Source organism: Lepidochelys kempii, chromosome 8 (assembly GCF_965140285.1).
Source record: "Lepidochelys kempii isolate rLepKem1 chromosome 8, rLepKem1.hap1, whole genome shotgun sequence".
Taxonomy (NCBI): Eukaryota; Metazoa; Chordata; order Testudines; family Cheloniidae; genus Lepidochelys; species Lepidochelys kempii.
Genome location: NC_136387.1, coordinates 88,549,298 through 88,576,194, shown reverse-complemented (window position 1 = coordinate 88,576,194; position 26,897 = coordinate 88,549,298). Strand labels below are relative to the sequence as shown.

The 26,897-nt window shown below is 45.5% G+C and overlaps 1 protein-coding gene and 1 long non-coding RNA gene across 13 annotated transcripts in view; one reads left to right on the top strand and one right to left on the bottom strand.

Moving 5' to 3' along the window:
• The window catches only part of MIER1 (MIER1 transcriptional regulator), a 62,707-nt gene extending 52,701 nt beyond the window's left edge, over nt 1–10,006 (top strand). For all 12 annotated transcript variants that reach the window (XM_073357419.2, XM_073357417.2, XM_073357421.1 and 9 more), the window contains 3 exons: nt 1,041–1,168; nt 1,987–2,126; nt 6,653–10,006. In XM_073357419.2, the coding sequence (XP_073213520.1) occupies nt 1,041–1,168; nt 1,987–2,126; nt 6,653–6,978 (594 nt within the window). In that variant the 3' untranslated portion in view covers nt 6,979–10,006. The remainder of the gene's footprint in view (nt 1–1,040; nt 1,169–1,986; nt 2,127–6,652) is intronic.
• A 4,282-nt stretch (nt 10,007–14,288) lies between these two features.
• LOC140916190 (uncharacterized) lies at nt 14,289–21,140 on the bottom strand. The gene is made up of 2 exons (XR_012160453.1): nt 20,805–21,140; nt 14,289–18,665 (listed from the first exon to the last, which is right to left on the bottom strand). It is a non-coding gene; the product is annotated as an uncharacterized LOC140916190 (long non-coding RNA).
• Nucleotides 21,141–26,897: the final 5,757 nt, after the last annotated feature.

Sequence of the window (26,897 nt, the reverse complement as noted above, 5' to 3'; positions counted from 1 at the left end):
TTAGCCTCTATTTGCATGATAGTTGCATGACTGGTAGTATGCCATGATTTTGCTCATGGTGTGTCCATTTCCACCTGAACCCTTGCCACTTGTGTTTTCTTGAGCTAAACTAGTCATTGAAATGTGTGGATATGGACATGCACAGAAATTTTCTCCCATTATGAATTAATGTTTGAATACAAAGGCATATGTTTGGGAAGCCCGCCTTCCCTGTTTAACTTGCTCCTTTTTAATTGATCAAAATCAGGATTTGGCATTTAGCTTTAGTAAAGTAACTTCCAGAATATTTCTGAATTATGGAAAAGTAACTTCCAGAATATTTCTGAATTATGCTAAAAAAGGTATATCACATGTATATAAGAATTGCCATACGGGGCTAGATGGACCTCTGGTTTGATTCAGTATCCTGTCTGACAGTGGCCAGCACTAGATGCTGCCAAGGAAAGTGTAAAATCCCTCCTATAGGCAGATGTGGGATAATCTGCTTTCCACACCCCTATCCTGGTAGCTCTCATCCTAATGTCTAATAGGTAGAGATGGGCTTAAGCCCTGAAACATGAGGTTTAAATATCCCTTCTAAAACTTTTGTCATGAACTATAACAATGCTGGGTATTTCTGATATCATATAAATGTCTAATTCCATTGTGAATCATGTTAATTTCTTGGCCTCAACAAGTTCTTGTGTCAGTAAATTACACGGTTTTTAATTATACACTGTGTGAAAAGGTTTTCATTTGGTTTTGAATTTCTCACCTTTTAATTTCATTGAACCTCTCCTTGTTCTTGTTTTCAGAGACCAGGAGAACAAACGTTCTCCATCTACCTTCTCTGTACCGTTTATTACTTTATATACCTTTATCATGTCACCCTGTTACTCATCATATTAAGATGAAAAATCTTAAGGGAATCATTCGTAGTACGCTTTGAGTTTCTGCTCTGGGCAAGCAGAATCTCTCAAAGTATAGTATATGTGTCTCATGGTCTCTAGCAGAAAATACATTTGTATTCATCAATATTTTGTGTGGCACCTTTTTCACAGGTACGAACCAGATCAGTTGGCGAGTGTGTAGCATTTTATTACATGTGGAAAAAATCAGAGCGGTATGACTTCTTTGCACAGCAGACCCGATTTGGGAAAAAGAAGTACAATCTTCATCCTGGTGTAACGTAAGCTGTGCTATTTTTTCTTACATACATGTCAGATTTCTAGTCTTTTCTTAATATTGCTCTCTTTTAAAATAGAGTAAGAAGTTGATTACTCCATAATTTCAGTTTCCAGTAGGAGAGTGGCCAAGGGAGAAGAGATGCAATGAGTTCCATGCAGTGTAATTGCTAAAATAGAACACCTGTTAGTATTAAGGCTAAGTATTTACATTGAACAATTAATTTAATTTAGCCTGTTTTCTGATTGTGCATTGTCTGAACAGATCACAATTTCTATAGCTACATTCATTGGTGGATGTTTTATGCAAATGCATCACAATCACAAATTTTAATTTGGCTTTCTGCAAGTATTCTGCAGTAGTTTTTTCCAATTTGTTGTTTTGGCAAACATTCATGCCAATAAACTTGTTCACCTGAATATTCAGAGAAAAAATAGCCTGTTTGTTCACATTTTAAATGTTTGCAGGTAACTATTTTCAGCATTTGACTTGATGGTCGCACTTTTTGTTGCTTCTGTATGTTGAGCGCATTTTGCACACTGCCAGGAGCTCCTTGCATTCCTCAGTATTCCCTCCCCTGTATGCCAGCCTCCCATCAGGGACTCCCTGTACACAAGGTTATGCATGGCCCCTTATTTGCCATGGACAAATAACAGGAGGATAAAAATTAGTATAAAGTGATTATAATGTTAACTGACTGTATAAAGTACCATCTAAATACTTGAAGTAGATATAAAAAAGGTGTGTGTGTACACACTATTTTACACACACAACCAACTTCTAAAAAGCCAAGCCAATGCTGAATGTGGTGTGTGTTTGTAGGGATTACATGGACCGTCTTTTAGATGAAAGCGAAAGTGCTGCTTCCAGTCGAGCTCCGTCCCCACCCCCTACAACCTCCAACAGCAGCACCAGCCAGTCTGAGAGGGAGGACAGCACAACTAGCAACAGTAATCAAAATGGTACGTGTAAACTGGTGGTTTTTCACCCCCATCTTCCTCACTTCTAAAAGAAGTTGCCACATCATAGCAATCTTGGAAATGGGCTGAAAAGTTGTAAACAGAATTTTTTTAATGAGCATAGCAAGAACCCTTGAAATATCTTCTTTCCAAGGGGTTCTGGCAAGGTATCTGCGGTAAATTACAAAATTAAAAGACCATTATTTGCACATAAATTTCAATACAAAATGTTTGGCAAGTTTAACCTTCTTCCTCTTCAGTGTTTTAGCCTTTTCAGATTCAGTCCTACCTGCATCTGTGCAGGTGCTTAACTAAGTAGTTCCATTGACTTTAAAGTCAATGGATGTTACAAGTTAATGCTTCTCCAGTGCTTGCTTCAGGTGACGCATCAGAAGCAGAGTTAACTCATCTGCTGTACTTACCAGGATTTGGGTGTTGGAGAGCTGGCAGCAGCAAGAGGAAGAGGGTTATAGACAGATGTCCAAAGGGAAGACAACTGAGGGTGGAGGAGGATGTGGAACAGTCCTCTCCAAATGTTTGGAAGTGACGGCACCAGCAGGAGGAAGGAAGATGTGTGTGCAGGAGGCCAAATCATATTGACCATTGAATCTGGAGGGAAGCCTTAAGTTGACCAACATGCTGCACAGGAAGTTGGATGGGGAGGTAGAGACATGCGTAGTTGCTGTTTATATTGGTAGCATTCCAGAGGTTAGCTGTACTTGTGAGCTAGCACTGAAAGGATTTAAATTCTCCTGATGCATATGCTATTATTTGATTCCTAAACATGACGACATCTCCTGTTACAAAGTTGAATCAGTCAAATTCTTGTCATCAAACTGTAAAGCCTGAAGTCCTGTAAGATTAAAATTTGCAGAACCCCTATTCACAGTGGGTTTTATGCATAATGAATATAATGGCTGAGCTCAGTGGATGACCTTTTAACAAGTGACAGCTAAACAGAGAAGATGTGTTTTAGACATTTATATACAGAATACTGTAGAACTATTCAATTTCACGTTTGCCAGGTTTCACACAATTATTGAGGTAAATGTTTTTCTGTATGACTACAGAGTTTATGAACTCTGCTGGCGCCCTAGATCCTGTCATATATCGAGATACGAGTATTTTACTTTTGATAATTTTGTTGGAAAAAGCTTCTCGCTTTTCCCAGACAAATTTCATTTGCATAAGGAAATAACCTTTTTTTAAGGCAGAATAAAAGTAGAAACTAAGCAGCTCTGGTTCTTGTAGGTTTGATTTTTAACTCACCTGCGAATTGAAGTAAGCAGCATTTCTTCAGAGGAAGAAGAGTTTAATGTGCCGCTTTAAATCTTTTAAATATGTGAGAATGGCACCTTGTTATTCATAGAATCATAGAATATCAGGGTTGGAAGGGGCCCCAGAAGGTCATCTAGTCCAACCCCCTGCCCGAAGCAGGACCAACTCCCAGCTAAATCATCCCAGCCAGGGCTTTGTCAAGCCTGACCTTAAAAACCTCCAAGGAAGGAGATTCCACCACCTCCCTAGGCAACGCATTCCAGTGTTTCACCACCCTCTTAGTGAAAAAGTTTTTCCTAATATCCAATCTAAACCTCCCCCACTGCAACTTGAGACCATTACTCCTCGTTCTGTCATCTGCTACCATTGAGAACAGTCTAGAGCCATCCTCTTTGGAACTCCCTTTCAGGTAGTTGAAAGCAGCTATCAAATCCCCCCTCATTCTTCTCTTCTGCAGGCTAAACAATCCCAGCTCCCTCAGCCTCTCCTCATAAGTCATGTGTTCCAGTCCCCTAATCATTTTTGTTGCCCTTCGCTGGACTCTCTCCAATTTATCCACATCCTTCTTGAAGTGTGGGACCCAAAACTGGACACAGTACTCCAGATGAGGCCTCACCAATGTCGAATAGAGGGGAACGATCACGTCCCTCGATCTGCTCGCTATGCCCCTACTTATACATCCCAAAATGCCATTGGCCTTCTTGGCAACAAGGGCACACTGCTGACTCATATCCAGCTTCTCGTCCACTGTCACCCCTAGGTCCTTTTCCGCAGAACTGCTGCCTAGCCATTCGGTCCCTAGTCTGTAGCTGTGCATTGGGTTCTTCCGTCCTAAGTGCAGGACCCTGCACTTATCCTTATTGAACCTCATCAGATTTCTTTTGGCCCAATCCTCCAATTTGTCTATGTCCGTCTGTATCCTATCCCTCCCCTCCAGCGTATCTACCACTCCTCCCAGTTTAGTATCATCCACAAATTTGCTGAGAGTGCAATCCACACCATCCTCCAGATCATTTATGAAGATATTAAACAAAACTGGCCCCAGGACTGACCCTTGGGGTACTCCACTTGATACCGGCTGCCAACTAGACATGGAGCCATTGATCACTACCCGTTGAGCCCGACAATCTAGCCAGCTTTCTACCCACCTTATAGTGCATTCATCCAGCCCATACTTCCTTAACTTGCTGACAAGAATACTGTGGGAGACCGTGTCAAAAGCTTTGCTAAAGTCAAGAAACAATACATCCACTGCTTTCCCTTCATCCACAGAACCAGTAATCTCATCATAAAAGGCGATTAGATTAGTCAGGCATGACCTTCCCTTGGTGAATCCATGCTGGCTGTTCCTGATCACTTTCCTCTCATGCAAGTGCTTCAGGATTGATTCTTTGAGGACCTGCTCCATGATTTTTCCAGGGACTGAGGTGAGGCTGACTGGCCTGTAGTTCCCAGGATCCTCCTTCTTCCCTTTTTTAAAGATTGGCACTACATTAGCCTTTTTCCAGTCATCCGGGACTTCCCCGGTTCGCCACGAGTTTTCAAAGATAATAGCCAATGGCTCTGCAATCACAGCCGCCAATTCCTTCAGCACTCTCGGATGCAACTCGTCCGGCCCCATGGACTTGTGCACGTCCAGCTTTTCTAAATAGTCCCTAACCACCTCTATCTCCACAGAGGGCTGGCCATCTCTTCCCCATTTTGTGATGCCCAGCGCAGCAGTCTGGGAGCTGACCTTCTTAGTGAAAACAGAGGCAAAAAAAGCATTGAGTACATTAGCTTTTTCCACATCCTCTGTCACTAGGTTGCCTCCCTCATTCATTAAGGGGCCCACACTTTCCTTGGCTTTCTTCTTGTTGCCAACATACCTGAAGAAACCCTTCTTGTTACTCTTGACATCTCTCGCTAGCTGCAGCTCCAGGTGCGATTTGGCCCTCCTGATATCATTCCTACATGCCCGAGCAATATTTTTATACTCTTCCCTGGTCATATGTCCAACCTTACACAGATCCTCTCCCCCCATGTGGCAGTCATAGCTGCTGAGGTTACAAACAGAAATCAGCTTGTGCTCTTGTTAACTCTGCTGAGTCAGTACAACTGTCTGATGGAGCTGGCTTCTGTTCATCATGGTGCACCAGCAGAAATAGTTACTAACTTCCAAATCCGGGGCCAGTCAAACTCAGTGAAGATGGAGGTTTTAATTGATGTTACTGAAGACATAATTTGGAGAAAATATGTTGCACCCAGCATCTGAGGGCATAGTTTGGCCTGCATAACCTCTGTTACCAGGGTGCTGTGCAAGAAGAGAAGAATCCGGTTCGATTCCTAGAGTTCAAGCTGAAGTTTCAAGTTTGGCAATTAGGGGGGAAAAATTGTTTGTAAACTGCGCCTGTTTGATTTGGAACTCCATGGGACACAATAAACATGAACCCCATGCTCTCATTGTTAGGCACTCTTCAGTGTAGAAGAGCATTTTAATTAGATCATTTTTAATTAAGGAGTATCAATGACAAATGTTTAAAATTTTCTAATACCTTAAAAAAAATGCATTAAGCAACTTTGAAAGTTAAAGAACACAAGCTATCAATCATCTCTTGCTAAGTAATGTTGAGGTGTAGAGAGAAAAATTACAGTAGGATTGTGGAAAAGAAACAGCTCCTTTATTGCACGTGAGATGGACCTGAAAGTCTGTGAAACCTCCAGGCTGGGTTAGGAGTATATTTTTCTCAACTGCCAGTCACTGTAGCTTAGACACAGAAACTTGACACTATCTTCATGGTAGATCAGTTTCCATTTATTGCTTTCATCTTATACTATTTAGAAAAAGTAACAATTTGGGTTTTTGAGGAGGAAACTCTCCTTATGCTTTAGAATGGGTGCTGTATCCTGGAGGAAAACTATTCAGTTAACTCTTCTCAGGTTGATATAGGCATGAACCTTATAATAGGACTGAGAAATCTGTGGTACCTTAGGCATATGTATCTGAACTAGATTGACTGTAAAAGCTGTAGTTTGATTATCCAGCAAGACTGTGGTACTGCTGTATTCTATAGGATGTTGTTGTGTCTGGATCTGAGCTACAGCTTTCCATAGTTTCAGGGATGGATCTCCTGGAATGGCAGTAAATTTGAGATGTCACATGATGAAGATACTTATACCGAAGATTGGCTTTTTGGTTTTATGGACCTAAGGGTCTACTGTATTGATAGAAATTGCTTAAATGTCTAGTTCATATTTCTTCTGTAATGCAGGTGTATCCACTAATGGTCCAGGTGAGATATCGAGTAAAGATGAAGTAAAAATTGAAGGATTGCATGTGAATGGACCTACAGGTGGTAAGAAAACACCTCACACAGATCTGGACACAAATGGATATGAAACTGAAAACCTTTCCATTGACCCTAAACTTGCTCATTCAGCTGCAAGAAATGAAAATGATTTTGAAGAAAAAAATGAAAGACCTGCAAAGAGGAGAAGAATCAACAGCAATGGAAAAGAAAGTCCAGGTTCCTCAGAGTATTTTCAAGAAGCAATATCACATGTGAAGTTTGAAGAACTAGAGACTTTGGATGATTGAATATGAGAACTGACTTTATTCCTTGGAGTAAATTCTGGGGTGCCTAAAATTTTCAGGGTTGATGGGTTACCTTACAAAATCAAACTCCTTGAAGCAATCTGAGATTTTTCTTTCACCTTTGAGTTGGCTCTGAAGTTCTGCTGTTTTTTTCAGACCTGAAATGCAGAACTGGAATATTTTGTTTCACAGAACTATTACTGTTCTGGCAGTATTTAGGTATTTTAAGGTGTTCGAGAAATGAATCCATAAACTTGTTTTATATGGTAAACACATTTCCTGCTTAATTTATAAAGGAAATTTCTCTTATACACATTCTTCAAATTGTTTGTAGATATAGTTCTACTGTACAAATTACATTTTTTTAAAGAGGAGAGCTGATTCAAATCTCAATGTCACTAGTAGTTAGTATGAAATTATAATTCCAAGACACAGTGGAGGAGCAGGTGTAGAGATTTTCAGTCTAGATGAAGAGAAGTGGTATACAATTAAGGAACTCCTATGAATCCTGAAAGTTATGAGCACGATTATTTTTATATATAGAAGTTTTTAAAAAATAAACCAAGTCAGGTTTGTATATGTAAAATTGTTGACATCAATGATGTCTTCCATATTCTTATCTGGGCTAAAGAAATACGTTCTGTATTTTTCCAGATTTCTTTGTAGCCTTTGAAAGATTTTACAGTACTTATGTCTTGATTGAGCTGTCCTTTCTTAAAACAAAAGCTTGTATAATTTTCTTAACTTGTACAATTGGTAAACTTTTATGAGAAAATAGATATTCTGAGTCTAATGTCAGCTTCATTTTTATTTTGCTAAAGTCTTTTTCTTAAAAAACAAAACATACTAAAAACAAATTTTTAAGTGTTTATGTAGTTATTACTAAGTCATATTTTCTTCTCAGAAAACTGTAAACATTAAAATTGTTAAAGGTTAAAATAGGGTGGTTAAAGCAGTCACATAATTATGAGAATCTGACTTCTCAAATTTCTGTCCAAGGACAAATAGTGATTTTGAGAATTTTGGAGTTAAGCATGATGCTTTTATTGCACAAACTTTTTCTTTTATTATACATTTTCAAATTTTATTTTTGAGGTCAGACAAAAGCTTAATTTCAGCCAAATCCTTAAATATGTTAAAAATTCATTAGCCAAGTTCAGGCATTAGATTATTCATGATTTTTAATAATCTTGTGCATTTCAGTGACCACAGAAGGGGTAGGAAATGGGTCAAGTGACTCTGGTTGCATAAGTTAGGAATTTAATGCACAGCTGGTAACTGTGGGCCTGATCTTGCATCTCTGTGAAATGTTGGGATTCAGATTATTGACTACTTCAGCAGGTGCAGAAACAGCATCTATGTACATAGTTGGCACAGCATGTATGGAAACATATATACATGTATATATGTAAGAGGCGATAGTAACGTTGGTATCTGTTTTTAAGAGATTGTGCTAGAAAGGAAAACCTTTATCAAGGGAGGGAAATGCTAAATCTGTTGGTTGTAGCTTTCCCAATAAATGTTTGAAATTTTGTTGAGGTGGGGGGTTAGGTCTGTGAAGTAGAAAGTTTACAAAGTTTACAGTACCAGTGCTTTTTAGCCACAGCTACACAAAATAGTGTAAAGAAACCCACAGGAAACATTGCCCTGATTGTCTAATTTATAAACTCTTGTCTTCTACTTCTGTGCTTTCACAAATATACTGTTACCTTTTTTTTTAACTTGGTTATTTCTGCAGGTCTTCAAAAATTTATACGCGTCTTCAGAGCTTTACTTTGAAACCACATGACCATAATTTTCAAACTAATTTGATTATCACATTGACTTACAAAAACACAATTTTTTTTTCCCCCTTCCCCTTTCAGTTTTTGCTTTTCACAAATGATCATGAGGCAGAGATAGAAACGCTGAGCCAAATTCAGACCTGTGTAACTCCATTGACTTAATTATGCGGGGTGTGAAATTAGCCCATTTTTCTCAGACGCGTTAAGTGATCTGTTTTAACTAGTTCAGCTGACATTAGGGCATTGACATTCTTGTAACTGAAACTAGATAACAGTTTATACAGAGAGACATAATCAAGAGAGTGTTTAATTTATGGCCTGCATTAATCTTGTGGAGTGATTGTTTTAAGAGGAGGTCATTGTCAATTTTAAAATTTGGTTTAACAGAAATCCAAAGTATCAAGTCTTATGTCAGAGATGGTATTTAGAAAGTTTCAGAACGAAGGTAGTGCAGTGCTTCTAAAAATCTTTACCTCTTTAATCAGAATCCTATTTTCAATGTATTATTTGTATGCATTTTTGTTTGCAAGTGGAAATACTTGCAAAAACATTTTATAGGAGAGTTTATAAGTAAATTGTCTCAGGCTTGTGTATAAAATATGGCACTGTGTACATTTTCAGAAATGTTGATTTGTTTTTAATCTTTTTATGGTATGCCTAAAGAGATCTGACATTCCATAATCATATAATATGTAATGCTCAGCTGTTCTTAAAGAAGTATTTAATTATAATTTGCGTTTTGTTTTATGCAGGTGTTTTATACAATATTTGGTTCATGTTCTTCAAAATGCAGCCACTATAATTTGATAAGTCATTGCACTGCTAGCACTATGTAAAATTCTAGTAATATAGTAACTTTGATTCATTTCAGAAACATTCAGCACAGTTTGGAACCAAGGAATATTTGAACCAGCTTCCAAACTGCATTGAAAGACAGCAGCTTATGTGTAACACTTAGTATATTTTTCAAGCACTGTCATGATGTATCCAGCTGGATCAGGTGTCCTGGTTCATGAAGTGCTTTAAGAGTGCAGCCTGAATCAAAAATTCAGTTCAACAGAACTAACCTTTGGGCTTTATAAAAGATTTAAAGTGATATTTTGAAAAAAAAATTAAAAATTTACAAATTAGTTTTTATACATTTTTTTTCACGCATAGTAATTTTGCACTGTTAGTAATTCCCTTGTCCTTTCCCCATTCCCTGTCTGCAATTCTGGAAAAGCTTATTAAAATATTTTTTTAATGGATTGTCTTTGTATACAATTATTGAGGTTTCTAAATTCAGAGCAGAACTTTTAATTGAGTGAATAATTCTGAAGGATGCGCAAATATATATTCATGTCTTACAGGGAGTTGGTAGCAACTCCAGAGTGAAGATTGTGATTTTCACTTATACCAGAAGTGAAATTCCCTTTGTTTTCCAGTTTAATTATTGAGTTTAGTGTCCAAATCTTAGACTAACTTCAGGGAACAACTGAATTTTCTCCAAACTTCTCTCATACTCAGTTATTTCCCTGATTTGTGATTATCTAGTTGGGCTACACTGTGAACTAACAGACCTGTCCAGTTACTTCAGCTACTTCTCTTTCCCAATGCCTCCTGCCTTCCTGACACACTAGTTCCTTCAGCGACCATGGAGAGCCAAACAGGGCTGTGAGGGGTGGGCTCTGAGAGAAATGTGGGAGGGCAGACAAGTTGGTGGGGCTTTGAGGGGTGAGAGATTTAGTGAGGGATGTGCAGAGGGATGGAGGAGGAACAGGTTTATGTGCAGGAGAACCTGGGCTTGGGGGTGAGGGGCCTTGGCACTACAGAGAGCTGCTTCAGCTCTGGTTACCATACAGCACCACAGGGTAAGCAGGGTCTGTGCACCAAAGCATTGGCATACTAAGGGCTCCCCACCAAGATTCCCCTTCCTCCATGATGGAGATATCAAGTACAGATGCCTTAGCCCAGAGGAACTGCTTTTCCCACCTTCATCTTAGCCTATCAGCTCAACTGAGGCGCAGGGAGCTCAGTGTCTAATGTCTCCTGCCTTGAAATACCAGGCAGAAGTGTGTCTGCACTTAGTTATTGTTACGAATTACACCCTGGTAGGACACGCACACAACTGCTGCGAATTACACCCTGGTAGGTCATGCACAGTTCGAATCTAGGCTGAGGCACATAAACAAAGTCCACAACTGCAGAGTTCCCAAAAGACACTAAGTTTATTACGCTCGAGCGTGGTGCCCCCCTGCTAGCCAGGAGGGGACCCTGAATACAGATTATACGAAGGTTATATACTTTTTAGCAAAGCATGTTGCCTTTGTGCATCGGAAACCTTAGCCAATAAACAAACCCTTGTCTTATCTACCACCTATCCCTGCTTGGTGCATTCCTCCTGCTATACCAGTATGTTAATTACACAGTATGGTCCTAAAGCCATGCATCAGTAAATCAGGATGGGAGGCCTCACATCAAGGCCAAGAGACAGGGAGTTAGAGACTGACAAAAACCAGATACTGGGAGTCAAGGCAGGCTGGAGACAAGGAGGAGGATTTTCACAGGGATTCAGTATCTAAGGATCACTCCTCCTGGTGTATGATGTGCTGGCATTTAAACAATGGTGGGCCCCAAACCAAAATGGAGTCACATGTGCTAACTTTTCCTTAACAGTCCTCCCTTTCTTTTTGTACGTCGGTAAGCTATATTGGGGCTGAGTAACCGTGCTGCAGGGTTAGCAACTGCCAACAGCACTTACTGCAGCATTGTAGGCATACAAAAAATAACGCAAAAATAATAACAGTCAAAAAAAGTAAATACAAAATACGCCGTCCCCACATCCGGTAGCCATGAGGTGAGCCGGTCCCAGACCTCCTGGAATCCAGTGCTGGTAGTGTCGAGGCTGATGTGGTGGAATAGGGCTGCCTGTTGCTTGAGGACGTGGATGTCAGTTTTCACCCTATGGTGCTGATTTACAAATACACAACAGCTTGAGTTGACGAGAGCACAAACCCTGCCCTGATTTGCAAGGAGATAATCCAGGGCTAGGCGGTTTTGCAATGTCGTTTGGGACAGCTGGGTGACTTCAATTTGAAGGGCAGATAGAGCATCTGCAGTAGCATTTGCCATTAGTTCCAAAGCAGCTGAAATGTTAACTATAGCTTTTTCCAGCTCGCTTACTCCCAACCATGGCAGAAACCAACGCACAAAGGAGTGAAAGCCTTTGGGCCGTTGAGAAAGGGGGTTTAAAGGAATACTTCGTCGGTCCCCCCATACTAGATTGCGGATCTCTCCCCGGCTCAGGTTCTGGTGTACTGTCACGGCGGGTACTATAGCCCCTACATATATACATGTACCACACCATCCTGCTGGGAGAACCTTATAGGCTGTGTGATTACATAACCAATACCAGCCAGACCCCTCGGGGACTGGCCACGGGGTCCTGGAGTAGGTAGAAGGGCCTCCCGCACCAGAGCTGATTTGGGTGGTGTCCTTGCACCCCACAAAATTCCCTACAAAAACTGTATTTTCTATGCCCTTGCGTCATGACACACACAAAGCATAATTACCCTGGGCCACCATATCAATAAACCATATTTGGATTGTAACATTTCAGTTAAATGTAGTGTTTGCCCATAGCTTAGTTTGGAGTGTTCAATTAAGGGGGATAGGTACCCCTACCAATGGGACCCCCTGACCTAAATATGTGGGGGTACGAATACAAATCCAACACTGCGTTCGATGTACACCCAGTTTGATAGCACGGGTTAAATTCCAGAAGCTATTGCCCTTCCATCCTTGTACTGGACTTGGGAATAGGGAGAGGACCCCCCAGGCAAACCATACCAATGTCGACATCCTCCCCTGTACCATACAAAAAACACTACCCCCAATGTAAGTCCAATAAACAGGAACACAAAAAATCTTGGTGGGCTGTGAAGGTCCCAGTAGCTGGAAAGCTTAGTCCATGGGTTGGTTGTGGTGTTCATTTGTGAAGTGGCTTGTCCAATGGCTTGTCAGGGTCAGGTGGGGGTCCCAGCGCCAACTTAACGTAGCTATGATGGATCCAGGAACCTTTACCTGCAAAGGAGTGGTGGCAAATGGTGGGAGTAATGTTCGTGGCTGTAAGGCGTTTTTGGTATTTATACTTGCCTACAAGCACAGGTTCCAGCCTCTGGAATAAACCCACACCACTACTTTACTTCATGTTCCCAAGAATACATCCCGCAACTTCCTTCCTGCCAATGTACAATGTTCCGTCTTTGCCATCAAGGCCAATTCTCAGTGTCTTTTGCAGTCAGGAATCCTTGGATTTTAGTGGTTTTAGCAGAGCAGGCGTTTCTTCTTTTTTCTTGGAACAGTCATGGTTTTGCATTATACAGGGGAGAGGTTACGAGCACGTCACCCTGTAGTGCTTTGGTTTCTTTAGCAAATACTGAATGCAGGTTAGCTTTGTCAGTGGACAAGGGAGAGGTTACTAGCACTTCACCTTGGTTTTTTTCCTGCTGTCCAAAAGGAGGAAAGAAAAAAAACCCAGAAGGAGGGACAGGCTGATCAGTAGTCGAAGTGAAGTCATAGAATCATAGAATATCAGGGTTGGAAGGGATCCCTGAAGGTCATCTAGTCCAACCCCCTGCTCGAAGCAGGACCAAGTCCCAGTTAAATCATCCCAGCCAGGGCTTTGTCAAGCCTGACCTTAAAAACCTCTAAGGAAGGAGATTCTACCACCTCCCTAGGTAACGCATTCCAGTGTTTCACCACCCTCTTAGTGAAAAAGTTTTTCCTAATATCCAATCTAAACCTCCCCCACTGCAACTTGAGACCATTACTCCTCGTTCTGTCATCTGCTACCATTGAGAACAGTCTAGAGCCATCCTCTTTGGAACCCCCTTTCAGGTAGTTGAAAGCAGCTATCAAATCCCCCCTCATTCTTCTCTTCTGCAGGCTAAACAATCCCAGCTCCCTCAGCCTCTCCTCATAAGTCATGTGTTCTAGACCCCTAATCATTTTTGTTGCCCTTCGCTGGACTCTCTCCAATTTATCCACATCCTTCTTGTAGTGTGGGGCCCAAAACTGGACACAGTACTCCAGATGAGGCCTCACCAATGTCGAATAGAGGGGAACGATCACGTCCCTCGATCTGCTCACTATGCCCCTACTTATACATCCCAAAATGCCATTGGCCTTCTTGGCAACAAGGGCACACTGCTGACTCATATCCAGCTTCTCGTCCACTGTCATCTCGAGGTGGAGGGGTATTTTTGCAGTAAGAAGCATGGGTCCAGGCAGTCAGTCCTTGGCACTTCACAGCGGTGTTGGTAGTTAGCAGGACTTAATAAGGGCCTTCCAGCATGGGGCCAGAGTAGTCTTTTGTTGATGGACCTTTATGTAGACCCAGTTACCTAGTTTTAACAAATGGCAGGTTTGCTCAGGATCCTTGGAGTAGGACTTCTTTCACCTGTAAATACAGAGACCTAACACATTTCATTAATGTCTGGCAGTGTGTTGCAGATCTCACAGCTGCTTGGGCACATTCAAGCCCCCCTCTTTCTTGGCTGTTAGCCAAATCCTAGCTGTGAGTAGTGTCCTTGGGCAGGCCAGTGTCTATCTTTGGACCGAGCCTGCCAGCTACAGCGTTGAATTAGCTTGTCCTCCGTTTTATTTTTTTTCCCTTCTTGGCTTTTATTAACCTGCAAAGGAAACTTTCACTTTTTACTTATACACCTTTGTTTAAAAAGGAACACATGTACACTGCCTGTTATACAGCACTTTAGTCTTATTGTTTAATGTATGCCACATACACCCTTCTAGGAAAATGACTTTGTTACAGAGCTTTGGAGCAACAAGCCAGGACAAGCACACCCACTTTTGAGGAGTCCACTTGGTACAACCTCTGGTGTCCAATAGCTTTCCTCCCTCCCCAGCCCTCTGGCTAGAAATGTGAGGTAGCCAGAAGGATCTCATGTATAATATGGGGAGTGGGTTAACCTTTCATGTCCTTGCTTCCAAAGACTGTTGGTGTGCAAATTTTAACAACAATTTTTTCAATTAAAAGATCTGGCCAATGAATTTTTTTTTTTTTTTACTTAAGCAAATGTATTAAACTTTAGTATATCACATTTTTTTTATATTATTCAAACACTTTGTATTCCAAGTTGAATAAAACAAGTATCTGCATTTTGATTTAACCCTTCTATTTAGTTTTAAACTAAACTGTTCTATGAAAAATTAAACACAGCAATTCTGGCCACAAGACAAACACCACAAGTCAGGACATAGAACACAGAACAGAATTCCTATTATGCCAGTAAATTCATGAGATGTTGAATTGCTTTTCAGCTGGCATCAATTTTTTCTGATTTTCTGAAAGACAAAAAAAAAACACAGATCTACTCCTTTTGGGCAGTCAGTCATTGCTTAAAATATTTCCTTTTTATACAAATACTTTTGTTAATTGCAGGCAAAACAGAGGAATTACCCATATTTTCTTGTATTTGTTTTATAGGCAGCCCAGGTTTCAGTGGCCTTTACCTTATCAGTTAGGTAATTTACATTAAAACAAATGCTTTCCGGCTTGCTTTTGGATCCACAGGTTAAAGATTCTTACTTTAAAAAGGGCACAATAAACCTTACCAGACTTTTGATTGCCTTTTACTTTTAACTCCTGCTGTCAAACACACAGCGACCTGAAAAGGAAGACACCACCTATTGTAGCCCGTTGGAGCCTAATAAGATATTAATTAAGTAGCACTGTATAATTGCATTTCTTTGGAAAAGGGCCCATTTTTTTCCAAAATGGCTGCAAAGAAACCAAGAATTCGTTTTCTTTCCAGTATTTCACAAAGTTCAACTGCTTAATTTTTTTTAGCAACTAAAGAGTTAACTTTTACTTTTCTTTCTTAAATCACTTGCTTATTTCCCAAAACGACACCCAATTAACTTAGATTTTACCATACCAAGTATTATTCTGGGATTTACGTTTTCCATTCCTGTAATTATTTACTTTTCTTTTTTCACTATGACCTACAAGTTTCCAACCTGTTTTCCAATCTCTCTATCTGTTGCCTGCCTGCTTGGACCCGATCCTGTTTTTTTTCTCTGAACTGTCCCTTCCATGAGCACCAGCTTTGTTTCACTACCAAATTAACAAGGAGGGTGGGCTTTTTAACTAGCCCCCAGCCCTCCTGGTCTCTTTTCTTAAATATTTTCACTTACAAGGGCTACCCGGGTCCTCCCCCCATAAGGCTTGTTACCTGGACAGAAAGCACGGCTAATTGGCAAGCCAGGAGGTGACGGGCATAAGTCAGAAAGCCGAGGGTAAGCCGGAGGAGGGGCAGAAGCAGGCATAGCACAGAGCGGGGCTGGAGACCCCTAAGATGAATAAGAAAAGGAGAAGGAAAGAGGACGTCCTTTCGCATGCGCATAAGCCCAGTTGTCCCATACATACCAATAATCCATCTGGGCTGGAGCTTTGTTTTCCAGCCTTTTCCTAAGCGCTGTTAATTTTTCCCCAGCAAAGGAACCATCCGGTGGCCAGTCAAAAGGTGTTTGAGTTGTTAGTGCTGGCCACTCAACCTTGCACAAGATTACAGCTTTTTTTTTACCTAACCCATGGGTGCCAGAAATATTCCCCCAATTCTGGAGTATTTCAGCCAAAGGGGTCCCCTTACTTACACTCTGCCCAGAACCCATAGTGGGCTACCAAAAGGACACCAAATGTGCCACCTTATCGCCTAAGCAACGGCTTACACCCCCCCTCCTCGGAGTTCTCAAAGGTGAACTCACCCTGTGCCGGCTGGAGCTGTCCGAGAGGAGGAGTGTAGTCTCGCTTGTTGGGGCGAGCCTAGAGTCCCTTCGTGGTCGCCAAAACTGTTACGAATTATACCTGGTAGGACACACACACAACTGCTGCGAATTACACCTGGTAGGACACGCACACCAATGCTGCGAATTACACCCTGGTAGGACACGCACAGTTCGAATCTAGGCTGAGGCACATAAACAAAGTCCACAACTGCAGAGTTCCCAAAAAACACTAAATTTATTATGCTCGAGCGTGGTGCCTCCCTGCTAGCCAGGAGGGGACCCTGAATACAGATTATACGAAGGTTATATACTTTTTAGCAAAGCATGTTGCCTTCGTGCATCGGAAACCTTAGTCAATCAACAAACCCTTGTCTTATCTACCACCTATCCCTGCTTGGTGCATTCCTCGTGCTGTACCAGTATGTTAATTACACAGCATAGTCCTAAAGCCATGCATCAGTAAATCAGGATGGGAGGCCTCACATCAAGGCCAAGAGACAGGGAGTTAGAGACTGACAAAAACCAGATACTGGGAGTCAAGGCAGGCTGGAGACAAGGAAGAGGATTTTCACAGGGATTCAGTATCTAAGAATCACTTCTCCTGGTGTATGATGTGCTGGCATTTAAACACTGGTGGGCCCCAAACCAAAATGGAGTCACATGTGCTAACTTTTCCTTAACATTATCTGAACATTAAGGGTTCTCATAGCAGTGCTGATCATGGCTTTGGAGGACCAATATGGCCATGCTAGGGAAGCCCTGCCAACCACTGTTGTCTCTGTGCCTGATTATGGCCCCATTTTCCCTGGGGAAAATCAGCAGGGAAGAGGGTGAGTGACTGTATGGGAAGGTGGAAGAAGTGGGGATTGAGCTGGAGAGGCCTGGAGTGTGAGCGAAGTGCTCCACTCTGACATGGGCTCTTGGATATAAAATGGAATCGTTTGATCACTCCGCATACTCTGCCTGTTTCACTGCAAGCTTGTTGCCTGGTCTCAGCCCATTACTCCAGATTTCCATCCCATTTCACTAAGGAATTTGGAAATTGATGAATATTCTTTCAACTTTGACCTGTACCGAGGGGTTAGAAAATAAATTAATACGAGTGTAATTTGAATGGCATAAACCTGATGGCTTGGATTAATGATAGGGCCATTGGTGCCTATTGCCCCACATAAAATTGCCGTAATGCTAACAAGCTGTGCTCCTGACCCATCAGCTATGCCAGCAAAATTATTTCAATCTCTACTGATGTTTTTCCTTTAAGAGCTGAGCTGTTAAAAGAGCATTTTAAAACACAGCATCAGTTTTGTTCTTTAGAGAATCACAGTTTTAAGCCTCAGGTCAATCACCAATTTTAAATGCAGTTTGTGTATTGACTAGCAGAGTTCCTTAATTACTGTATTTACAGGTGGCCCTCTATAGAAGTATACCAACCATTCAGAAAATCTTAGGCCATGTCTACACTACAGCGTTAAGTCAACTTAAGTTACATTGGTGATTATAAACCACTGTAATTACATTGCTTGTGCATATTCACACAACACACCTTGTGTCTGCGGAGCATGCCCACGGTTGGTGCTCTAGCACTGACAGAGCAGTGCACCGTGGGTAGCTATCCCACTGTGCAAATCGCCACCTTCTGCTGCTAAGAGTTCTGGGAATGGATTGCAGTACATTGGGGGGTGGGCTCACAACCCCGTGATGCAGTTTTCGCCGTCTCATCATTCCATGAGCTTCTGATTACATTTTGTGGCATTTTTTGAACTGCCCCTGTAAACTTTGTACCTGCCATCTGTGCCTGAAAGCATGGATCCTGCACCGCTCTCCAGCCTTGTGATGAGTGTTACGAACACAATCTGCTGTTCTAACTGCAGTACAATCAGGGACCTGAGTCCTCCATAAGCTTTATCATTTGCTCCTGCCCCTCTATTATCCGCTTCTACCTGTCTCCTTTCCTGGCTATCCATTCTGCGTTTCTAATTTCTCTTTCCATGCGCTGTGTTCTCTATCTGTATGATCAGACAATTGCAGCATTTCTCGAAACACGTCCTCCTTACTCCTCATTCACTTCCTCATCTGACAGAGACGCTCCGCCAGTGCACAGGAGTTGGCCCTCATCTGCAGAAGCAAAAGAAACAATACACAGTGTCAGTTTTGTGCGTGCACTCAGTCTTGAATCATACAAATTACATACACCTCACTTTTCCTGGCCAAGCACACAGCATGGCCAGAGCACTAACCAAGGTGAGTGTGGCCCAGGGAGAAGGTGCAAGATGGGACAGAGGGTCTGGGTGGTTTCAGACCGGGCTCACTAGAAGTGCCTGTGTTCCTGACTATAGGGCAACGGAGTTGAAACTGCTGGCCAGAGTAGTCATGGTCAGCATTGCGGGACACCTGAAGGCCACTTAGGGTAACATAAGCAAGCGCAGTGTCCACACTGACACTGTCTCATTCTAACTTCGTTGCAAAAGCTCTGTGTGGCTCGTCAAGGTGGTTTTATTATGTTGGCAGAGCAAGAGAGTTAAATGGGTGGGAGGAATGTTGCAGGGTGCACTGTTTTGTTCGCTGACTTTCGTTGACCAACTGTTTAGTATAGACAAGGCCTTCGATTCAACTCTTAAAAACCTGTTGCTTTTTCCCAATATTTGCCCTAAATGTTGCACTGCAGCATACTTGTTTAAGCTTTCTTTAGCTTCTAACAGGTGTTTCCTCACTGCTATATCTGCCACATTTTCTGTTGTCTCCTGTGCATCTGCACTTCTGCAATGGTGTGCTAACGCTCCCTAATGTCTTTCTTATTCAGTGTGCTGTACTCTCCAGGCTCTTAGTGTGTGTCTCAAAATTTTTTCAAGTGTTTGCATTATTTTAACCCACTTTCTTCCTCTTTACTGTTAACAGTATGTTCAGCTGGAGGTAACTATTGCACCAGCCAGGCCTGCAGGTTAGGGTGACCAGATGTCCTGATTTTATAGGGATGGTCCTGATTTTTGGGTCTTTTTCTTATATAGGCTTTTATTACCTCCCTCCCCTACTCCCTGTCCTATTTTTTCACAGGTGCTGTCTGGTCACCCTACTGCAGGTACTTATTCTTCCATGGGCCAGACTGATTGTGGAGCTGGGTACAGCCCTGCAGCAGCAGCTCACATTTAAACATCCTATTCAGTAAATGACCCGGGCCATGAAAGGGCCATACTGCACGAATAGGGTCTTCACCCTTAGCCTTGTATGCTGGTTTGCTAGGAGTTTCACTTTGCAGAGGGTGTCATACGAGCCACATTTAATGTGCTTGGTTAGAGTGTGAGTGAAGGGGAAGTGGCTACACTGTCCAGTGGAACAAGAACCTATGCTCCTACCCTCACTCCATGCTGCTTCAAAGCCCTGGCCTTCTCAGCCCAAATTCCTTCCCTCTCTTTTCCCTCATACCTGAACAGTCCCATACCCATCCTTTCTTTCTCCCTCCTGCACTTCCCTCACCCACCTAGTTCCACCCTCTCCACCAAGTGCACACTTGGTTACAAAATATGGCCAAAGAGATGTCTGTAAGTGAACAGCAGCTGCCTGGGGAGGAGGGGGATGGTAGTGGGGAGAGAAGCTCAGGGCTAGGTTTATAGCTATGCAGTACATGTTATTTTCTTCTAAGTTGGGAGGGAAGGAAGGCAGCAAACAATCACTCCAAATATACATAAAACTGTCAAGTGCCCCCTAAAACCTGACTTACGTGAAAAACCATCCTGTGAAAAGGCTTGTGCTCTCTTTTGCCTCCCTAGCACCATTTGAAACTGACAAAAGTTTAACAAGATAGGTAACTACTGCTGCTGAGAGACAGACAGATGAAGAAAAGCTCTGTGTAAGCTCATCTCTCACTAGCAGCGGTTGGTCGAATAAAAGATATTAACTCACCCTTCACCTCCCTTATCCTGGCACTGACAAGGCTACAGCAACCTAGCCTCTGTTTGCCAGAAGCTGGGAAGTGGTGACACGGGATGGATCACTTGATGATTACCTGTTCTGTTCATTCCCTCTGAAGCACCTGGCATTGGCCGCTGTCGGAAGACAGGATACTGGGCTGGCTTAATCTTTGGTCTCACCCAGCATAGCCATTCTTATGCTGCATCCAAAAGTTTAACAAATTTAACCAAGCATTGTGCCAGTTTTATCCTACTTCTATTGGCTCCATGCATTCGCATTGCTTCACATCCAATCCTACCCCAACCTCACATATGGTCACCCACCTATCCCTGTTAATTCTACATTTACTTAGCCACTGAGTCTGTGTGTAGCTCCTCATTCTGCAGAGGCATCCCTGTGCTCTAGGTCTGTCGATGCCTCAGGTGCCTGGCTGCTGCCTGACTTGCCAACTTCAGGGGTTTTCAGAACCTTTCACTGCATCTGCATCTGCAGAGAAATTCCCACGGCAGTAGCAGCTTTTCCCCATTCTTCTGGTTCCTGGAGAAAGTCAACCAACCAATGCTGCTACCTCAGCTTGCATGCCCCGCTCCACCATATGATTTCTCACCCCAGCCAGCTCCAGCTGTCCTGCTCACCCCAACCCCAGAACATACCTCCTCCTCTTGGCTTCACTGGTGTCTGTCTATGCCCCTCAAGAACACCTTCCAGACTTCAAAGGAGCCACTGGGTGCATGTGTACCCTGACTGCCAAACATGGCACCATAGTATCTTCAAGAGGAGGGAGACACCTGCTCCAGCCCTGCTGGCTCAAGTAGCTCCATGGCTGGGGGTGCAGGTGGGCTGTGATAGGGGATTTCCCCCTCCCAGGGGTAGGCACAGGGCAGTGGAGTTCTGTTAGGCGGGCCATGTGTCCCAGGTTGGCCCACAGAAGCTGTGGTGGGGGCTTGGTACATATGGCCAGCATTATGGGCTCAGGAATATCATGGGGTTTTGTACCTCAGGTGGCAACCCTAAGTGCTTCCCAACCTATGGGGCAACCTCACCAAAGGAGCCAGGAGGCCCATGCCCGGGGGGGCGGGATTCCCAGAGCCCAAGGTTCCTGAGCCTGCCCAGCAGATGAACCAGCCCAAGGCTGCTTGGAGCAGTACAGTTAGGGCTAAGGCTGCCCTACTGCCCATGGGCCACTGCTGCACTGCCCCGTCCCCAGTGCTATTAGCACCTGGGCTATGGGGCTGCAGGAATAGCTGCCAACCACCAAGTGGCACCTGCCCTGCCACAAGGCCTCAATACCATGCCAACTGCTCTGCTGCTGGGCCAGGGCAGATGGCTGCTGCAGGGAACCATTGACAAGGGAGGGGCCCAGGTGTGGCCAGAACCCAACCCCCGGCTCTCACCACATGCACAGCTTAGCCCCGGCCACCACGGATGCCCACAGCTACACATCCGTCAGCAATTCTGCCCACCGAGTGGCCCTGCGCTCAGGCTGGGTGCGGGGAGCTGTCCAGCCCTTTGACAAGCTCCGTGTGGGCTCTGGGGTCCCCCGAAGACTAGCCAGTCAGGTGCAGCCAGGCACCTCTAAAGTCAGCAAAGGCGTGTAATGGGGCCCAGCATTTTGATGCGTGACTCAACGGGGGCAGGGGCATAGGCAGGCTGGGGATACTGGGCCTCTCATCCGCACAGAGCTGGAGCTGCCTGGTCAGGAGGGAGTGCAGCTAGTGTAAGCCCTGTGCTAAAGTTACAGCTGTGCACCCCCTCTCCCCGCCAGCTTGGCCCTCCGCTGACCTCCCTGCTCTGGGCCAGACCCGCAGGTCTGCTTGGCAGCACGTCGAATGATACAGCTCAGTGGTTTTGAGCTTTGGCCTGCTAAACCCAAGGTTGTGAGTTCAATCCTTGAGGGGGGCCATTTAGGAATCTGGGGCAAAAATTGGGGATTGGTCCTGCTTTGAGCAGGGGGTTGAACTAGGTGACCGCCTGAGGTCCCTTCCAACCCTGATAGTCTATGATTCTAGAAAGTGTGTGACACAAGCGCTCGTGCACACCCTTGTTGGGAACACTGGGGCATGGCCACTAGGTAACTCGAGGGGATGGAAGACCACGAGTGTTGATGAAGCCCCCCTCGCACTAGGCCCAAGTATCCTTCCTCCCCCTGCCCCGGCCTGGAGGCGCTCACAGCAGTTATGCTGAGGATCTGCAACAATATGCTGCGGAGTCAGACTGCCTGAAACTAAACAAGGCCACACAGGGCAGATATGGAAGAACAATGCTGAATAAAGCAGCTTTATGTATAGTTTAACAAATGATACAGAGCACTCGCTGGGAAGTGGATTGGCTGGCTATATGGATACTTAGGGCAGCTTGCTATTGGATAAGTATGCTGAAGACAGGATGTATAAAAGCCTGTGTAACTTCCTGTGCTGTGTACGGGCTTTGGGATGCTAATCTCCCTGTACCTTTTTGAAGCTTCAAATAAACTTTTCTGCTTCTCCACCCCCTTGTGATTATTGGGTGAAGCACCCCAGGTAACGAACCCCTGCTGTTGTTTTGCCTCTCGGCACTGGGTGCCGGCAGCACCCTTGTCAGCTGCGGGAAGCTAGGCTGTGCTTGGGGTGGGCGGCATTACGGGCAGTGGGCGGTGTGTGCCGGGGGAGCTGGGCCGCGTTTCAGGGGTTCGGCGGGGCTGCGAGGGGGGATTTGGACGCGCCGCTGGGTCGTTGCCTTGTTCAGGCGCCAGCCCTGGCCTAGCAGCCGGCGCCGCGCTGGGGCCTTCCACCGAGGCTGCAGCGCAGGCGCCCCCTGGTGGCCGGCAGCGCTTCCTGCAGCCCCGCGCACTCCTGGGGCGGCCGGGCAGCGGGGGGCGCCGCCGGGCAGCCCCGAGGGGCCTTGGGCTGGTTCAGCGGCCGGGCAGGCTCAGGAGCCTTGGCGTGCACCTGGCTCTGAGACACCCCCTTCCCCCCCCCCCAGCAACAGGCGCTTTTGGGGGTCCGAGCTGCCCGCTGGCGTGGGCAGCACCGGGGTGGCAGGTTTGTAGAAATTTTGGTGGCACCCAGAACCCGCCTCTGCCCCCCTCCCACCTGCCCAAGGCTCTGGGCGGGAGTTTGGGTGGGGGAGAAGGTCTGGGATGCAGCCCCTTCGGCTGGGGCAGGGGATTGGGGTGCAGGCTCTGGGAGGGAGTTTGGGGATGGGAGGGGGGGTGCAGGGGTGAGGGCTGTGGGGGATGGGAGGGGCTCAGGGCAAGAGTAGGGATCTAAGGGGTGAGGGCTCTGTCTGGGGCTGGGAGGATTGAGGGGTTAGAGAGGCTCTGGGCTGGGGCAGAGGGTTGGAGTGCAGGGGGATGAGGGCTCTGTGGTGTTGGAAGGGGCTCAGGGTTGGGGGATGAGGGCTCTGGCTGGGGCTGGAGATGAGGGGTTGGTTAGGGGGCTCAGGGCTGGGGCAGAGGGTTGGGGTGCAGGAGGATGAGGGCTCTGGCTGGGACTGGGGTGTTTGGGGTGTTGGAGGGGGCTCAGGGCTAGGGCAGAGGGTGCAGTGGGGGGGTGAAAGCTCTGGCTGGGGTGTGGGCTCTGGGGTGGGGCTGGGCTAGGGATGAGTTTGGGGTGCAGGCAGGCTGCTCCAAGACAGGGCCAGAGAGGAGGACTCCCCCCAGCCCTTTCTCTGCTGGCAGTAGTGAGCTCTGGGGGAGGAGCCCCCCTTTCCCGCCCCCCCAGCAGCACACTCACCCCCACCACTGCATGTGCTCCTAGGGCCCCTCTCAGGTCCAGGAATCTCCCTTGCCTCCCCCGTGGTGGGTGCCGTGGGGTGCTGCAAGCGCCTCCCCCCCTGCTGTTGCCCCTGACTGTAGCCTCACTGGGGGTGAGGGATGGGGCTGCCTACTTGCCCAGCAAAGGGCAGGAGTGGTGACTGCGGGGGCGGGGGGGAAGAGGGGGAATATGTGCTGGTGGAGGGTCCCACCAGAAGAGGGAAGGGTCTGAGGTGGAAGGGCAGGCTCAGTCAGTGTGCCCTGGCAGTCGAGATGGAGTGGGGGAGGGAGAGAGAGAATAGGACCCTGCGGCAGCAGTTGCTGGATGGGTGGCAGCATGGAGCTGCAGGGAAGAGGCAGAGGCAGGGATGCTCTGCTCCAGGGCCCAGGGAGGTGCGTGGGGGGCTGGGGGCAGGAAGAGGTGGCCAGGGGACAGGCAGGGGGCAGCAGCTGGAGTCAGGGTTGACACCCGGCCCCAAATATTGGTGGAGCTGGGTTCCCTGGGCTCTGAATATTGCTGGTGCTAAGGCACCACATGGAGATTTGCCACCCCTGCTCACTGGGTCCTGCTAGCCCAGGCTGAGGGGTAAGGGCCCCTCCCACCTGACACGTTTGTGAAAAATGCAATATCTGGTTAACATATTTTGGAGACCAATACCCCCAAGCAGTAAAAACAAACAAACAAAAGGAGTTAAACTGCCTGGAGCACTGAGGCTTCCATATACAATTTGATAGTAACTGGGGAGTTGGCGGATGCCCTAGCATAGTCAGCACTGTTCTTAACATTTGCTGATGGCTGGTGTCATCACACAACTGAACACCCTTGTCCTGCCCATCTTGCCCCTTCTCTGAGGCCCTGCCCACCCCGACTCCATCCCCCCCTCACGCTGTTGCTCGCTCTCCCCACCCTCACTCATTTTCACCAGGGCTGGGGCAGGGTGTTAGGGTGCAGGGTCTGTGTGAGGGCTCCAGCTGGGGGTGCAGATTCTGGTGTGGGGTTGGCGATGAGGGATTTGGGGTGCAGGAGGGTGCTCCAGGCTGGGACTGAGGGTTTCAGAGGGTGGGAGGAGGATCAGGACTGATGCAGGGGATTGGGGTGTAGGACAGAGTCAGGGTGCAAGCTCCAGGGGCCCTTACCTCAAGCAGTTCCCAGAAGCAGTGACATGTCCCCCCTCCCCCCAGCTCCTATGCAGAAGTGCCCTGCCCCATCTGCGGGAGCTGCAGAGCCAGCGCTTGTGGTGGGTGCAGGACGCAGAGCCCCCTGGCTGCTCCTCCGCATAGGACATGCCACTGCTTCTGGGGAGCCGCACAGAAGGCAGGGGAGCTTATGCTGCTGCACCACTGACCTGACTTTTAATACGCCAGTCAGCGGTGCTGACCAGCACCATGAGGGTCCCTTTTCGGCCAGGCGTTCCAGTCAAAAACCAAACACCTGGCACCCCTACTAAAGTAGGGTGACCAGATGAAATGGACAAAATATCAGGACACATGGGGGAAGCCCCCCCCCCCCCAAAAAAGCAGCCAGAGGGGAATTGTGGAAAGGAAGGGGCGGGGGAAAGCACCAGAGCAGCCAAAGCTGCAATATCAGGACAAATGTTGTCCCAACCATGCAGCAGTCAGGACATGGGACAAAGAACTAAAAATCGTGACAGTCCGATTTTATTGGGACATCTGGTTACCCTAAAGTAATAAGTTAAGGCAAAAATAGAGGTACAAATAGGCTCTAGCAGCCATTTGAGTGTTTAGCTGCCTATAGAAAATGGCACAGTGGTCAGACTACACTTAGGGTTTAATTGAAGTGGGGAGATCACATGTCCTATCACAAATGCCCCTTCAGTTAACAGAGCCTATGTACTGAAAGGGTAGGAAAACTCATCTACACTTTTAAACAGACCAGGCCTTAGGCACATTTGCTAGGCATTTTGGGAAGTTTACAGTTATTGCTGTCCATAAGAAAGTAAACAGAGCCTTTTACAAGCACTACATTCACTATTTATAGAACACATTTCATCTGGAAATTGATGAAGTGAAATATGTGAAAAGCAAATGTGTACTAGACACAGATCACCTAACTGCAGTTATTCATTTACCAGTAGCCACTGGTCCTGAGTCTGTACCCAAAAACTCCCAACATCTGGTTTCCACATTAGCAGCATGTCCCAGATACTGGTGCTCAATCCCCATTCTGTATCTGGCTTCTTAGTGACTCAAGGTTGTTTAAAAAAAAAAAAAAAGATTTAAAAATCAACATGCATATTTATTATTCTTACCAGCATAGCACTAGTGATCCCCACCAAGAACAGGGCTCCACAGTGCTAAGCCCTGTTACAAAACACATTTTAAGAGACCCTACTGCAAATATTTCAGACTCTAAATTGGTAAGTTGGACAAAGAGCAAGAGGGGAAACAGGGGCACAACAGTGTGAAGGGACTTGTCCTGGCTCCTGGAGCAGGTCATTGATAGAGGTAGGATAGAACCAAAGTCTGAGTCCCAGTAGTGCACTGATCACGCCAGATCTCACAAGCAAAGCAAGATCAGGCATATAGCGAGGGGCTCCAAGAAAACTAGAGATTGCTTCAGGAATGCTGGTAATTCCTTTAGTGAAGCTTTTCTTTGAAGCAATGAACCAGTGGGCCAATGAGGCAGCACCGTGCTGTGGTCTTTCAACTGTGATGAAAAGAGAGTGATTGTAACCACTTTATCATTA